The sequence below is a fragment of the Carex rostrata genome, chromosome 11 (genome assembly GCF_964058835.1).
Source record: "Carex rostrata chromosome 11, lpCarRost1.2, whole genome shotgun sequence".
Lineage (NCBI taxonomy): Eukaryota > Viridiplantae > Streptophyta > Magnoliopsida > Poales > Cyperaceae > Carex > Carex rostrata.
This window is the reverse complement of record NC_135928.1, coordinates 9208595-9225510: the sequence shown is the minus strand read 5'-3', so window position 1 is coordinate 9225510 and position 16916 is coordinate 9208595. Positions and strand designations below refer to the sequence as shown.

At 35.3% G+C, this 16916-nt stretch overlaps 1 protein-coding gene and 2 long non-coding RNA genes across 3 annotated transcripts; 1 reads left to right on the top strand and 2 right to left on the bottom strand.

Annotated features, from left to right (window-relative positions):
• Positions 1-3458: 3458 nt before the first annotated feature.
• Positions 3459-6574, bottom strand: LOC144562252 (uncharacterized). Its single transcript, XR_013514026.1, has 5 exons — positions 6326-6574; positions 5686-5969; positions 5403-5502; positions 4844-5154; positions 3459-3753 (listed from the first exon to the last, which is right to left on the bottom strand). It is a non-coding gene; the product is annotated as an uncharacterized LOC144562252 (long non-coding RNA).
• A 3309-nt stretch (positions 6575-9883) lies between these two features.
• LOC144562456 (uncharacterized) lies at positions 9884-13087 on the top strand. The gene is made up of 3 exons (XR_013514083.1): positions 9884-10018; positions 10118-10263; positions 12955-13087. It is a non-coding gene; the product is annotated as an uncharacterized LOC144562456 (long non-coding RNA).
• LOC144562455 (wall-associated receptor kinase 2-like) lies at positions 12422-16446 on the bottom strand. The gene is made up of 3 exons (XM_078311683.1): positions 15460-16446; positions 14160-14303; positions 12422-13806 (listed from the first exon to the last, which is right to left on the bottom strand). Exons 1-3 carry the CDS (start codon positions 16334-16336, stop codon positions 12638-12640), a joined length of 2190 nt encoding a protein of 729 aa, XP_078167809.1. The 5' UTR covers positions 16337-16446; the 3' UTR covers positions 12422-12637.
• Between the last annotated feature and the right edge of the window lie 470 nt (positions 16447-16916).

Below are 16916 nucleotides of genomic sequence, written 5' to 3'. Positions count from 1 at the left end.
TATTCGGCAAATTCATAACTTAGAAAAATTTGTTACAAGTTCATGGAATTGTAGAAAAAGGAAATAAATTGACTCGTGTAAGTAAATGACCTAGTTGAAATATAGATTTAAAATATAACAATACAAATTATTTGTACACATAAATTATGAAATTTATAAATCTTGTTTATTAATGAATTATAGAAGTTTAATTAAATAAATATATATATAAATAGAGATGTACAATTAATACCAAATGATTTGAATATTAGAATTGAGAAATAAATGTCCGAAATATACATACGAAATTAATTAAAAATTTACGAAACCCGATTCGGATTTTTATAACCAAAACAGATTATGAAAACAATAAATGAAAGCCAAATTAGAATTTCAGAAATTGTTGAACCCTTGGATTTAACCCAGCACGGATCTCAAAGCATCCCAGTAAAACACCCCTCCCTCTCTTTCTCTCCTCTCCCTCCCTGTCCGTGACACACCCCCCCAGCCCCCTTTCCTCTCTGTTATGCCAAGGAAAGGAAAAAAAGAGAGGGGCTCCGCCCCTCCGCCCCCTCCCGTCGCCGGCGAGCCGCACCAGCCCCATCTCCCTCTCCTCCTCTTCTTGGTCTGACCCGCCAGACCCGCCAGAAACCCGCCTAGGATCCGAAACCCTAGAAATTAGGGTTCGGCTTGGTGCTGTCCCGGTGCTCCCTTGGTGCTGCTATGGTGCTTGCTTGTGCTCGAGTGAGATGGCCGCGAGGCGAGGCGAAACCCTCGGAACCGATCACTTCTTTTGACATCCTCTCTTTCGGTTAATTTCTAAAATAAATTATAAACTTCTTGAATTGTGTCCGGATGAACCGATTAATGTCGTAGGATGTGAATTTGCTAATTTTCGAGTACGGGTTGTTGATTTTCCCGACTCGATCGATTTGTTCGAATAAATTAAGTATAAGGGACTGTATTGCAAATGATTTTTATTAAGGGTCGGAATTGTAAAATATATGACCATAGTGATTTGTAGGAATTAAAGGGAATTGTAATTAGGATTTTGTAAAGGGAATTGTAGTTAATTTCACCTTTGCTCGGGTTGTTGATTTTCCCGGTAAATGGTGCTGACTTGAGGCTTGAGCCGTATTGATTGAGTTATGGTGTGCCTATTCTGATATGACCTGTGGCTTGTCTCTGTTTTGCTGGTTATATTTGTGCATGGCTGTGTTGGGTGTATGAATGGCGAAGTGCTGGTACCAGCCCAGTATACTACTGGTATGGTGCTGATTTTGTGTGTATACCAGCCTTTGAACTGGCAGGGACCATATTGCAAATTAATTATATTTAAGGATCTGAATTGTGAAATATAATGCCTTATGTAGAGTAGTATAAATTAATAGCCTAAATGTGAATTGTTAATTAGCGGCTTAAAACCTTGCTAAATTATGGGCCTTTAATTAAATTGAATTGGAATAAAATAATTGATTGTAAATGGGCCAAAGTGAAATAATTGAGTAAATCGGGCCTTTGAATGTTTAATTGGATAAGTAAGGTGAATTGGGCTTGTAATTTCATAAGCCTTGAAATATTGAAATGAATATGACATGATGTGTATATGTAAATTTGGAATTGGACTTGAATTAAAATGATTATAAATGAGCCGAAAGGTATAAAAGAATTGACGAATTGAAAGACGACTTTTGGAATTTAAGTTTTGAGAATGTAACCGAACTAAACCAAGTAAACGTACAATATAGGTGTATGCTCAGTTGAGCAAGATTTCGCGAGACAATTCGAGACGCCTGATCTTTAAATTAAGCGGTACGCTCGTCATAATCAGGTGCGGGATTCTTGGACTTGTTTGATACTTTATTTTCAGGAATTAAACTGTTTATTCGTTTGTCATGTTGAATGATTAATTGTTGCATATTTTGGAATTCATGCTGTATATTAATTCTTGCATAAATGAGAATGATTTGAATTGTTCGGTTAAGGTTATTTGGCATGTTGGTATGGTTATTATTTGATTAGTTCTATTAATTGTTCTTGATGTGAATGAATCTGCCAGGCCGACCTGTTTAGGTGGCTGGATAAGGTAACGGTGACCTATCCGTTGACCTGTGTTTACGAATTTGCCAGGCCGACCTGTTTAGGTGGCTGGATAAGGTGACGCTGCTGACTTATGCGTTGACCTGTGATGATTTTGCGAGGCTGACCTGTATGTGTGGCTTTGATATATTTGCTTGAGATTTAGCAAAGTTGACCTGTATAGGTAACTTTGATTCCGTGTGATTGCATTTGTCAAGTTGACCTGTATTGGTGACTTCTAACCGGACCTTAGGAAATGGTTAAGCCAAACAACTACAGATGGGTGTCAGATAAAGGATCCAGCTTGGTTGGCCATCTGTAGGCGCCTGTAACCCTACAGATGTGGGTTTGATAACGGTCCAGCTCGAAAGAACATCTGTAGTTGCTACAAGCCCTAATGAATCAAGTTAAGCCAAATATATATATGTTGTGTTTGAAATTCATCTTGGAAATTCCGTGAACTGTGTTTCAGGTTGATTAATTGTTGTCGAGCATTGGTATACTGTTATTTATGATTATATACATCTGTTTGCATTGTTATTGTTTGGGTTTCATTGTTGAATATGGAGTTTGATTGCAAGTCCAATAGTCTGAACTGTGGCAAATTCGCACTGGGAATTTATTCTCACCCTCTCTCCCCGATTATTTTTAGGTTTGTTACTCGGACGCAGCGAATGAGGATATTGGCAATGCATATAAAAGATCCACTGCCTTGCGTGTATATGTGACACCTGATAGATACACGCGGCAGGCTGTCAAACCCGGTGGATTTGGGGTGTGACAATAAACTCTACAGTTCATGTCATGCAAGCAGAATTTGGTTGTACCAAATTCATGGTTCAGGTTTTATTTCGTCATTCATGTACTAATTACAAAATTTGTATATAATTATTGCTTCTTACATTATATCACATTTTTATGCCATGCAAATATAAACCATACCCATATAACTTATCTACACTTATCTAGAAATCAATCAAACAATTCGACAATTAAAAGCAAGCTACCCACACTACAGCAGAAAAGGCTATCAGAGACCGGTTTTCCGGTCTCTGATAGTCACGTCGCCGGTCGCAGATAGTTATTCCGGTCGCAGAAAGCTGATTCCGATCTCTGATACCCCGGTCGCTGAAAGCATTGTCGCAGATACTCAATCGATGACGTCACCGGTCGCTGAATGACGTCATCCGGTCGCTGATACTTTTTCTGCGACCAATTTTTTTTTGTCGCTGTTGTTTTTTGCTGACGTCACGAAGAGGTATCTGCGACCAAAAAACGATCTCTGAAAGTCAAAACCCGGTCGCTGATACTATTCTGTCAATTTTTTTGTTATTTTTTTGGATTTTTTTTCATTTTACTTTTCTCAAAACATACACAATAGATCGATTCAATTGTAACATCAAATATCATACAAAATTACGATTTTTATTTGAGATACAACGATAATAATATCAACACAACAATTCTAATTTTGCCATAGTATCAATTACAATATCCTCAAAATTCTCAAGTCATGAAATATAAAAAAACAGTACATATTCCTCAAAATTCTCAATTCCAATTTTCCCAAATTAAGCTAGCCTATTGTTATTTTGCATAATATCAAACACCCCCGTTTAACAAAACAACACATATAACGTAATTAATAAAGTTCTAACCCAGCTATTTATGTCCAACTCGGTCATCACCTTCATCCTAAAAAAAAGCCAAGAAACAAAAAATTAATACCAAAAGTATTATATGCTCATCACAAGTTCTATAAGGGATTCAACAAATCATTGAATATTCTTTACTATCTAGTGAAATTAATAATGCACTTGTTATCATCTCAAAATAACTAAAAAAGATGACAAAATACATACATCTAAAAAAAATACATACATCCTAATTTGTGACATATGCTAATCTTATATATGAGTTCTGCAAGAAAGGTGAAATTAATTGAGAAGGCACCAGATTTTCTATGTGAAATGATGTCTAAAGGGCATGAGTTTTACCAAGAAGGGATTGTAGCCAACTTTAGAAATTCATTCCAAGAGTTTTACCAAGCAAAATTTCATGTTCTTTATATGAAAATTCTCAGGACATGGTGTTCTATATGCTGGTAAAGTTTCATAAATTTTGGGGCTTCTTAGCTATACCAAACAGTAGCCTAAACACGGGGGTAAATTGGGAACAGTGCTGTCATTTTTGCTGTTTTTTCCCATTTCAAAGGCTGAACTTCAAAAATTCATTAAAAACAGCAAAAAAATCCAAATTGATCAAAACTTGAGCCTAAACTTGCATAAAATTAAACAAAAGTATCCATGGTAAGTGGCAACTCTATTATTAACCACTAATTAACCAAAAAAAAGTACCAATCATCATACCTTATGGTCTCGATATCATTGTATCATCAAGAAATTGTATCCATGCTCCTGTTAAGCAAGGTAATTATTTGGAACAATTGTTATGCCAAAGGACCCAATAACAACATGTATAGCACCAAATTGTTACACATTAGTTTATTTTTTACCAGTAACTAAGCTTTACATATGTACTAAAAAAAAATATACTATAACCACTAATCAACACCGCCTCTTTGAGTAATCTCGAATCGATACTGTTACATGCCCAAAACAGATGTTGTCAGACAAAATGACTTAACTCTCGTAAAACCAATTCTTTATCAGAAAATCAACAACCCGCACTCAATCGATCAATACCCCAATTCATCACAACAACTCACAATTTATCACATCTCGAGCAACAATCAATCAAGAAAAAGGGAGGTGCTTGAAATTACCCGAGAAAGGCTCCAAATGCAAAAAGGGCAGCAAGAGTCTGCCGGCACCAAGGTGCTCGCCTCGTCTCTGGCTGTCAGAAAATTCAGCAAGCACGCCACAGCAAGAGTCGGCCGGCACCAACGTGCTCGCCTCGTTTCCGGCTGTCAGAAAATTCAGCAAGCACCAGTACAGCACAGGGGAAAATGGATGAGTATAAATAACAAGTTCATATTAATCTAAAGATCTATAAATAACAAGTTCATTAACAAAAAGGTGAAATAACAAGTTCATATCAATCTCTGCTCAAGAGTGCTCCAAGAGACTTGTTTGCCTACAAAATAGCCAAAAAGGTGAAATTGCTTATAAAGTATCAAATCCAAAATGGTCAAATTGCTAATACAAAATCAGAATTAAAATTTGCAATATGTCACATGCATGAGAAGTTTAATTTGCAAACAAATTTCAGTAATTAATCTCAAAGAAACCATGAAGATCTAACTATCAGATCAAACCATCTAAACCTGAACACTCACTATTACTAAAACCATATCAAGCACGAAACTAAATCAACAACCTCACCTCACTTCTGATAGCCACCTCCACAAGCGTCATAATCTTCCTCAACCTTCTTGGTGAGATACACGCGAGGGAACTGGAACACGGTCTTCTCGGCCATCAGCTTTTCCACAATTAAAAACAAAATGAAAAAAGAATGCATAAGAAAAATTGTGCCTAACCATCTGAATTTAAATTACTATTACTAAAATTGTGTCTAACCATCGGGATTGAGGGAGAGATCGACTTTGTAAACATTCATTGAAACCTAAAAGATTGGAACTAAGAAATTGAAGGGAATATTAACCTGAAATTGAAGGGAATATTAGCCGGAGAGGATTAGGCGGAGGTGTGCTCGGTTCGCAGTTCACCGAGATAGCAAGGCGGCGGAGCTATGCTCTGATGAGACGGCGGAGGTGTGCTCGGTTCACAGTTTGCCGAGATAGCAGTTCACGTAGGTGTGCTCGGTGCTGATCGACAGCAGTTCGCCGAGAGAGCGGGAGAAGAGCAGTTCGCCGAGAGAAGGGGCTGATCGGCTTCTATGTTGGCAGAGAGAAGGGGCTGTGCTCGAATTTTGACGGAGAGAAGGGGCTGTGCTCGAATTTTGACAGAGAGAAGGGGAAATGAAAATCTTGGCGGTGTAATGCTCGCGCTTTTTTTTTTACTAAAACCTTCAGCGACCGGTGATATCGCCGGTCGCTGATACCGGTCGCTGAAATAATTAGTCGCCTGATTTTGAGTTAAATTTATTTTTTTTTGGAAGAAATTGAGTATCAGAGACCGGTATTAACGCCGGTCGCTGATACCAGTCGCTGAAGCTACTTTTTGCTGTAGTGCAACAAGCACAGTCATCACACAACAATAATATCAAGCAAACAATAAAATCCACAAACAAACAACAAAAATAAAATTAGTTAGAATGATCAAGGAATACTCGAAATCCGCACCTGTTATCAATGGCGCAATGGGGCTCGAAGTCAAGTCTGTTGTTCGTAATCAAGCTATCTGAGTGATCTGCAACCAACCGTAGATCTCAAGAAACCAACCAATTGCAAACCCGTCAACTTCAGTCAGCTCTGTTTCCTTCTTCTCACGTTTGTATATGGCTGCCGACACTCCACCTTCCTTCACTCTTTTCTCTGTTATTTTCTTCCCTGTATCCCTTCTTTTTATTTTCGTTACTTTCTATGTTGAGAGCATATTGGACTGGTCGAAAAATAATAAAAATGAATGGTTCCCTCATATCCCCCGAGCAAAAGAAAATAATATCCAGAGAGATAAAGAGGTTCCCTCATCAAAAGTAAAAGAATAAAATAAGATTAAATATGAAAAAGATAATTGTTGAACTTATTCAATTATAAAGTTATATCCGTATTAACCATTTTAATATTTTAAATAATGGAAAGAGACCATCAGCGGCATAAATAATTAATTGAGTTAGGTGAAAAGGCACTCAATATGGCTAACAGGTGTCCCTCACCTACAAATTTAAATTTTAAAATAAAATTCTTTTAGTAATTCTTATTACTTAATAATTAATTCATTAGTTCACAACACTTTTTTTTTTAAGTATACAAATTAGTTTATAATATATAAACTTTCTAATTAACATGTTATTAAATAAATCTAGATTCTAATAAACAGGTTGTTAGAAAGTTTGAAAAATATTTCAAGGCTAATAGAAAATTTAACTAATCATAGATTGACTACACAATCAAATAACTTTCAAATAGTTGTTCATCTCAATTCCTAAAAATCAAGATAAATAATAATAAGTTACGACGACACTATAATTTTTTTTAATTACGTGTTTCACTTTATGTCAAACAGAATAACTAAATATACGAAAATTGGGATGTTACATGGTACAAGTAGTTTTTCGCTTGCTATTTCTTCTGGTAATTGATTGGTGCAAACCGGCCTCGCTATTTCCTAATACACGAGCCATCTGTTTTCTGGTTCTCTGAATTTTTTTGTAATCAGAATTGCTAATTTTTCTGATATGAACTGCATTTCTTTATTAAATTAAATACAGAACATATAAAACGAAACTATTTGGTAAGTACAAATTAACTCCATTTATTTAGAAAATGTGTAGTGCAATACGGCAATAGTAACTCTCATCTTATATACCCTTTATTCCTTTAATTACTCCTATACAATATATCTCTATTGTAATGAATTCCAGAGGACAAAATAAAATTACCCGAACATTGCCCATAACGATTTTCTCTAATTCAGAATGATTGCCAGCTACTCCATAACCTGAACATTGTATATGAAGTTATTTCCATTTATTGCAGGAGGAACTTGTATCAGTGGGTTACAGCAAGCAATGAAGATTAAATTTTTTTATCTTGAACTGTACCAGTAACATGACAGTACTAAACAACTGGATTATCATTTTTTTTCATTTGATTTGTACATGGTATAATTATGAAAAAGCACAAAATTGTATTGGTGAATTGTGCATACACCTGAAACAATGACAAATGAAATATAGTTGCAGCAATATAGGCCTAAATATCTCTATCTATTATATGTCCATGTACAGACAGATGCAACAATGACAAAAGCATAAGTTTGCAAGAGTGCTGGATTAATTGGAACCGCGCAAACTGTTTGCAGCTCTAATTGGAAATTTGAGAAAAGCGTTTGCCTCGTAGTATCCCTAGCCCCTTTCTTATTATTTATTTTCTTCACTTCAATTGAGAGTGGCTGTCATCTTCTCAAACGAAATCAATTCCTGATATTAACATTGGCTTAACATAGCAAATATTAATTCCTCTTTTATATAAGTTCGGCCAAACTATTGGGTTTCAGATGATCCGGATATCTGCTCCGTTTAGGACTCCGTATCCGAATCCGAATCCGAATCCGAATCCGAATCCGAATCCGTATTCGGGAATTATCCGAATCCGGATAATCCGAATTCGGATTATATGCGGATACAGAGCAGATATCCGCCAGATAATCCGGCTCCATTTTCACCCTTGATTCGATTGCATTTGCTCAGTCCAGCCAATATAAGTCTTTTTTACCCCCAGAAAGGAGAGTTTATGGTCTGCCACACCCTACGTCCCTTCTTTTCTTCTGTTTTCTTATCGCGGGATGGGAATAGGAAACCCAAGTCTTGTGGAATCCTGATGTCGGTCTTTACTGGACCTTGGTTTAAGCTTTTTTTTTTTTTTTTTTTTTTTTTTGGAGAAAGCTCTCTCCTAAGTCTAAGGGAGTAAAATTTGCGAGAAGCGTTTCAGAATTTTTGGTCGGTTTTGTTTGGGTGACAGTAGCAAACGTCAGCCTAAAACAATCAGCTCCATTGAAATAACATCAGACGGCAATTAAGAGCTTGGTACTGTTCATCGCTGAGGTCAGAACTTAATTTTCGAAGGTATTATAATTTCCGAATCAAGTCTTTTTAAACTCATCTCACCTACTCGGACCTCTTAAAATCAAAGGTCCTTAATTGACTACTAATTGACTTCTAATTCGTATTTTCACGGGGCATTTTGATTACTAAAACAAAACAAGCTGTCCCATGGATCATTTTTTTTTTTTTTTTTTTTAAGAAATGTGACAGAAGCTACCACATGCCCATTGATCAATTTTATATATGTTTTATGTAGGCTTCATTTTAATATATCAATAAATATCATAATTCATTTGACCAATCAACATATTGAGTGGTTAATTAATAATTTTTCTTTGAGTAGTACTGAGAAAAATTTAAACTAGGATATGTTGTGCTTACAAAGAGATTTGGTGAGCACAATTCCGAAAATATATCAGATTGACTTCAAATGAAAAATTCAAACCGTCGAAATCTATCTACTTCACGAGTAATGTGTGTACATGCAAAATTTTAAAAATTTCAAATTTATTTAGTACAAAGTCAAGCAGTAATTTTTTTTAAATAAGTTATTTTATGCATTCATTTTTTATCATTTTTAAACCACTTGACTTTGTACAACGAGTAGATAATTTTTATTTTTTAACCACTTAACTTTATTTTATAAGTTACTCCACTTCTATTTTTTTTTCTAAAAATAAATTGTGTGTGAGACATAATTTCTTTTTAATTTTATATTTAAATTTCAACCAAAATTCTGAAATCCGCTTCATATTTTGCTAAAAATTAATTTTTACTTTATATTCATTTATGACTACCTCTGGCCAGTCTACATATGTGCTCACAAAATCTCCAATTGTGGCTGCATTCGATGAAATATTTAACAATCATTGTTTCATGAAAATCTTCATGTTGTCCAAGTTCAGGTCCTCTACTCATCTCTCACCTTACAAAATTTTATAGCCGTGTTCTTATATCAGGCCCGGCCCATTTACGAGAAGTTAATTACTGACCCAAAGCCCGGCCCATTTGATTCTTTCTTTCGCTTTTGCGTTTCCCATCCATGTTTCTCGCACATTCTACCCAGGAGAAGACCGTATATGTTGGTTGCGTCTTTGGTAGTCTCGACGGCTTGATCTAATTGAGAAATGAACATTGAGCAAAGAAAATCAAGGTAAACTAAGGTCTGCGACCGGAATTGGCTTGGGCTTGGACTTCTTTTAGTCTGTTGAGTGTACATGGTTTTGCATTACACTCTGATCGTAGACGGGCGAGTATAGTACTTCACAGGGTTAGGCACTTGTCTATCTCAAAATTTTTTTTTTTTTTTTTTTGGACCGAACTTTTATTATGAGCTTGCCACTTCAGAAATTAAATCTTGCCTACCCAGACCCAGAACTCAAACCTACGCTCACTCCTGCTTGAAGGAAAAGAAGGAAGAAAGAAACGCTCCGCTCAGCCGCTCTCTCCTGCGCGAAGGAAAAGAAGTATCCCCTGCTACATCCTGATTGGTCTCCTGCGCTGCTCTCACCACAGGTTAGCGAAAACTTGCTTTATTTTCCAAGTTGAAAAGTGAATTGGTCAATTTTGGGTTCTACTTGTTTTGCACAATTGATTGGTCAATTTTGGTTGTGATTGGTCAATTTTATACAAAAGCCTAACAGTATAAAGGTTGCCATTTTATAGGCAATTTTATAATCCAATTAGTTGCAAAGCCTAACAGTAAAAAATTTGGTTGTGATTGGTCAATTTTATAATCCAATTGGTTGCAAAGGTTGCCCTTTTATAGATAATATTGCTTAGAAAGAAATTCTGACCTTTAAAATGAAGAGCTTGGTCAATTAATTTGCTCAGAAAGAAGTATCATTTCGAAATTCAATTCCTTCCATCCATCCAATGTATCCTATAAGATCAATTAATTGAAGAGCTTGGTCAATGTCTGCAACACTGGGCTTTCAATTTAATTTTCATTTCTTCTTAGTTTATCTACATTTCAATGTTTTAATTTAAGCATGCCCAGGTTTCATCTCCCAGGTTAGCATGATTCAAAGGTCTAGTACAAAGATATCAAATTTAATTATGTTCTTCATAAACCGCTGTCTTTAGAATTATTATTTAGATTTCTCAAATTAATTACAAGCGACTTGGTTTAATTTGTTCTCTTTTACTGTAGATGGCCTTGGTTAAATAATTTGCATGGATGTATTATTAAATCTATCATATATATATATATATATATATAGGCTGTGGCTAATTTGCTGCCGGCAGCATTTCTGCTGGCAGTGCTGCCGCTGTTTTTTTTATTTTGTGATGTCCAAACAATAAATCCAAACTATTAGATGTTTAATCTATATTATAATCTACTTGGAGACCAAATTTTACATTTTTTGAAATTTTTTTACTATATATTAAGCTGGTTTGAAAACCGCTGATTTCAATGCTGCAGAAATTTACTGAAATCAGCGGTTTTCAAACCAGCTTAATATATAGTAAAAAAATTCCAAAAAATGTAAAATTTGGTCTCCAAGTAGATTATAATATAGAATAAACATCTAACGGTTTGGATTTGTTGTTTGGACATCACACGGCTAAATATAGCCCCGGCAGCACCTCTGCTGAAATGCTGCCAGCAGCAATTTAGACAGACCCTATATATATATATATATATATAGTGTGACTAATATGCATTCGGTAGCACTTCGCTACCAATTCATTTTCTGATTTTTAAAGTCCAAATGATCGATCCAAACCGTTAGATGTCATCTCCATATTAAAATGTGCTTGGAGACCAAATTTTACTATTCATTACCACTTTGAAAATTGCTGATCCAATGGTAGCTTCTGATTTTTATTGTTTGGTAAGCCACCGTTGGATCAGCGATTTTCAAAGTGGCTTAATAAATAGTAAAAAAATTTCAAAAAATGTAAAATTTGGTCTCCAAGCACATTTTAATATGGAGATGACATCTAACGGTTTGGATTGATCATTTGAACTTTAAAAATCGGAAAATGAATCGGTAGCACTTCGACCGAAGTGCTACCGAATGTATATTAGTCACACTCTATATATATTATATTATATTATGCAACCCATAAGTCTCACCAAAAATTTATTCAAAAAAGTGTAGATGATGAACGAATTATGCAACGATGGCAAACTATGAGTAATCATAGAGGAACGCTCCTTCCATTGACTTGATTTGTAGCATTAATATATTTCTTGTTTTTTGATATGTATAGGAATATTTGTTATAAACTTTTGACTTAGTTGAAACCTTTGATGATCATTTATGTTAATTTTTTTTTTTACAACTATTTATATAGTTATGCTTGCCTACTCTCGATTGAATTTCTAGCCTCGCCACTGATCGTAGGATCTAAATTTGATACTCCAATGTTTTTTTTTTTCGTTTTCGATAACTACAGTACCAACTGTTAGCATCATTCTGTTAGTATCATTCTGGTTAATAAATTGTTGTTGCATATATATCAATATGAAGAATCCAACTGAATAATCTTGTAGTACTTAAAAATAAACACTGATATGAATGTACTTAACTGGCACCTTGAGTATTTATGGATTAGTTTTCAGCATATTAAAAGATAAGTGAATTGAATTATTTTGTCTGATAAGAGATATCTATATAGCAATTATATAACACTACACAAAAGTTAGCATAAGCAACAAAGACTATTCATTATTAACAGTGCTAGTATTTGTAGAGAAGCTTCTCAACCTTTATAGTACACATGAGACAATTCATCTAGGAAAATAATTGGAACATTGCTACTTAACTAATACTGCTGAATAACCTCCCGCACCACGAAAAAAAAGGAAAAATAAAAGCAAATACACAATACACGAGAAAAGAAAGGTTAAAACCTCACAATCCATTTGGGCTGCATCAAGCTAACGGCCAAGTGCAATGCTTTCTACTACATTCCTCTCTATACTGAAATTACCAGTATTTTCCATCTCCATACGAATGGATGATTCACCAAGCAAATTTTCTGTCTCTTCATAATTGGTATTTTCCCAAGGATGGTTTTTGAGTTTTCTGATTCTATCAAGCTCCTCTGCTACTTCTTTCATTGTTGGTCGATCTCCCCCCTTCACATTTAGACAGTCCTTAGCCAGCTCAGCAACCCTATAGATGATCTCTTCATCTTCCTCCCTTTTTATTTGAACATCTAGAAGGTCACCCACTTTGTTCTCTTTCATTGCAGAGAGGAAACGCGATGAAAGATTTTTTCCTTCCTCTGAAGCTTCAAAATCAACTACTGGCTTACTGGTAAGAAGTTCCAGAAGAACCACACCAAAGCTATACACATCACTCTTGTCAGTTAGTTGGCATGACTGCAAGTATTCTGGGTCTAGGTAGCCACATGTTCCTTGCACAAGTGTGACGAATTGAGATTCATCGGTTGGAGCTAGTATTGATGCCCCAAAATCAGATACCTTGGCAATGTAATTTTCATCTAAAAGTATATTCGAAGACTTGATGTCTCCGTGGAAGATTGGTGGAGATGCTGAGTAGTGCAAGTAGGCAAGTGCTTCTGCTGATTCATGGGCAATCCTTAGACGGGTTTCCAGAGTAATGGAAGATCTTTGTTTTTGATCGTGGATATGGTTAAATAAAGTCCCACATGAGATGAATTCATACACTAACATTGGAACTTCAACCTCTAGGCAGCAACCAAGAAGTTTTACAATGTTTTTATGGCTTATTTGAGACAGAATAAGCATTTCTTTGCCAAACTCTTTCTTCTTGCTCTCATTGATGATCTTACATTTTTTAATGGCAACCAATTGATCTTTGACAGTACCTTTATACACTGTACCCTGGCCTCCCTGACCAATGATATTTGAACTATCAAAATTGTTTGTTGCTTGTTCTACTTGTTGTTTGGAGAAAATTGTAAAACTGAACCCCAGGTTTGATTTAATCTCCTCTAACAAAATCCAACCACCATGTTGTTGAAAGTACTTCTCCTTGACTTTAGAAAGTTTTCTTCTTTCAAATGCCACATACATGCAAAACCCAAGAAATACTAGTAGCAAAGTGCCGGCACCAATTCCTACAATATTGTAGATCCGTGTATGATTAATTTGAAGCATAATTGCTAATTACTCATTTTGGTCTATGAAATCAGGTAGTTATCGTTTCAAAATTTTCTTCAGACAAGGAGAAAGGAACATTATGATTTCATCAGTGGTTCACTGCATTTAATGCAGTCTAGAACACGAAAAAGGGCCAATCTCGGAAACCGTACAATTTGGCTTCATATCAATATATCTACGCTTTGTTCTTCATATAATCTTACTTTTATTGTAATTTTAGACATTTTTATTATTATTAGTTTGTATCAGAAATGAATGGATGGAAATAAATAAACTTAAACAGTATATTAAAGAAAGTTGATTTAATTACCGATTACAAATGGCACGTATAATTCACAATCTCCAGTTGCATTATTGTTTTTCAGACGCATGATCGGAGGGCAGGAGCACCTATATTTGCCAGGTAAATTATGGCACTTCTTGGAACACGGGTTATTGGCACATTCATCAATATCTACAAAATAAATGATACACAATTGATATAAGATAATTGTTGCAGTATATATTTTCAGAAAGTTGTTTACTAACGATGGCCTAGGTAATAATGTTAATAAGTTCATTATATCAATTCTTCACTATTGCCATATGTTCAGATATTTTAATAAATTCATGTTATAAATGCTTTTGAAAATACGACATACACTCTACATGGGTTCTTCTGTATCTGGCTATCGGCAACTATTAACACCTCGTACAGCATTACTATGCAAATCCGATCTAAACGGGAATAGTACAGCATTATTATTCGAAAGTACGAGTATATTTGGAGGGCTTAATCTGGACCATAAACAGAAGTTACATATGTATTATACGAAATATGTTCATATGGGCTTATGTGAGAACTCATATTAATTAGTTCCAGCAGAAGATAGTTACAGTTCTGTTCCCTAAATTCAATCTTTTATTAACAATTATTTGACATGATCTGCACTCTGCAGGACCAATCCTGACATCAACCTTCCTGACCCAAGAGGTATGAAAATCTTTACTGTTGACACATAAATTGATGTGAATCAATAATTAACCAACCCAGTACAATATGAGAATTTAAAATGTCAAACTACTCAAATTAACCTGAATTCGAAATGCAAAACAATCAGCATGGAAATTATCCTTGAACCTAAAGATTGTAAATTTGAAAATCTTGTACCGACTCAAAACCTAAGCAGAACCCTAGAATTGCATGAACCGAGAATTTCATAAACTGAAAAGATACAAATGGAATCAAACTTTGAAACAATTTGGACGCTGAATGACATACAACCTAATAAATATCTAACATGAATACCAGTTTGAAATTTCCAGCTCTGCACATAAAATATGAGATGGATTTCTCAAGATCTGCCTGTCGAAGTGTCAATACAGTATATCAGATCTTACTGAATGTTACCCGTGTATTAGGTGATTATTTGCAATGAATTATGTTCCATCCTTTGTATATCATACCAGCTAAACAATATCTTTGACAATCAGAAGATAGAAAGAGGACTCATAAATGATAAATCTCAAGATTGTAGAGGAAATGATACTAAACATATGTATTATAGTACCTGATTTAAAAGAAAAGAAAAAGAAAGAAAGAAAAAGAAAATAAAAAAAAATTATAGTACCTTTGCAACCACCAAGGAGATACGGGTTTCCTTCGTACCCCTGGTTGCAGCTGCAGAAATAGCCTGGACCATTGGTGGAGTTGACACAGTTGCTATTGCTGCTAACACATGCATAGCTGGTGCTATTACGTTGTGCCACCATGCAGGTCTCATTGCCTATGGCCCAATCCACCACAACAGGAACTGTGCCATTGTTTTCATCCCAGAAGTTAGTGGTGGTGATGTATCCGGTGCTAAAATTGAACCTGTCTGCTTCAGTAAGCACTGCATAGCTGCAACGACTGAAGTTTGAGACAAAAGAATTGTTGTAGTTAGGATCAAAGCGGACTGAGTAATAGTTCATTCCCAGAGGAATAGCAATCTGGCAGCAACCAATTCCTGTGCAAGAACCATTAGATAGGCCCTGCAAACTTGAGAACGCAGAGACACACCCTGTTCTATACCAAATGTTATCACTGTTTCGAAGGTAGAAATAAGCAAGTGTATCGGCACCAATTACTGTAAACTTATTCTTGGTACTTGAGAACCTAAATGATCTTCTGGTCAAATTGAGACCCCAATCATTATAGGAAACATTCTTGGCCGTGCTGTTGTAACACTGCCTAGAAATATGGTTTTTTATTCGAGCTTGGCTCGGAAACAGCGAGATATTGATCACCTCCACTTGGAAAAAAAAAGGATTGTAGGTTCCATTTTGGTTTCTGGTACAATTGACCTCGAATTTTTTGGATAGAGCACAGCTCTGGCCTATTCCAAATGGGTACGGGATATTGACATCCCCGCAGGTTGTTTGGCAACCAGGCGGTTGTTGTGCTTGTGTAAGTGAATTGGGAACAAAAAGCAGCGCTAGAAGGTGGAATAAAAGAAGCCAAGCCATAACTGGTAGCTTTTAGCTAAGCTTGCTCTGTTTTACTTTTGTTAATTTTATTCTGCTAAAAGGACCGAAGCTAAGCTCACATAAATAGGAATAAGAAGTGGTAAGTCAAAGTCAATGCACTGACTTAGTCGACTTGGATTATGATAATAGCTTGTGGAAACCCATATATGTTGACATATTGTTCTTAATCCGCAACCAATTTTTCGTATCCAAATTTACCTGCAAAAAGTTATGTAGATGCTAACAAATATATATATTTTTATTCCTTGAAAAACGTGACCGATGCTATAGTCTTTTATTTGGATGCTTGTGTTAAATGATCAATTTTTTTTATTGAAGCCTGACCCCTAAATAAATTCGCGAGCGTGTAGTTTAATAGAATTTTTCTTTTATTTCTAGCGCTAATATTTAAATATTTAAAGTTCTGTTTATTATATTTTAAAATATTATTAGCAAATATTTAAACTTCTATCTCAAAGCATTTAAATTCTAAATCTAGATAGTTTTAACTTGTAACTATTTTTTTCTTCAAGCCAAAATAATTTTACGAATGTTTTTTTTCCTCTAATCATTCTCGTTC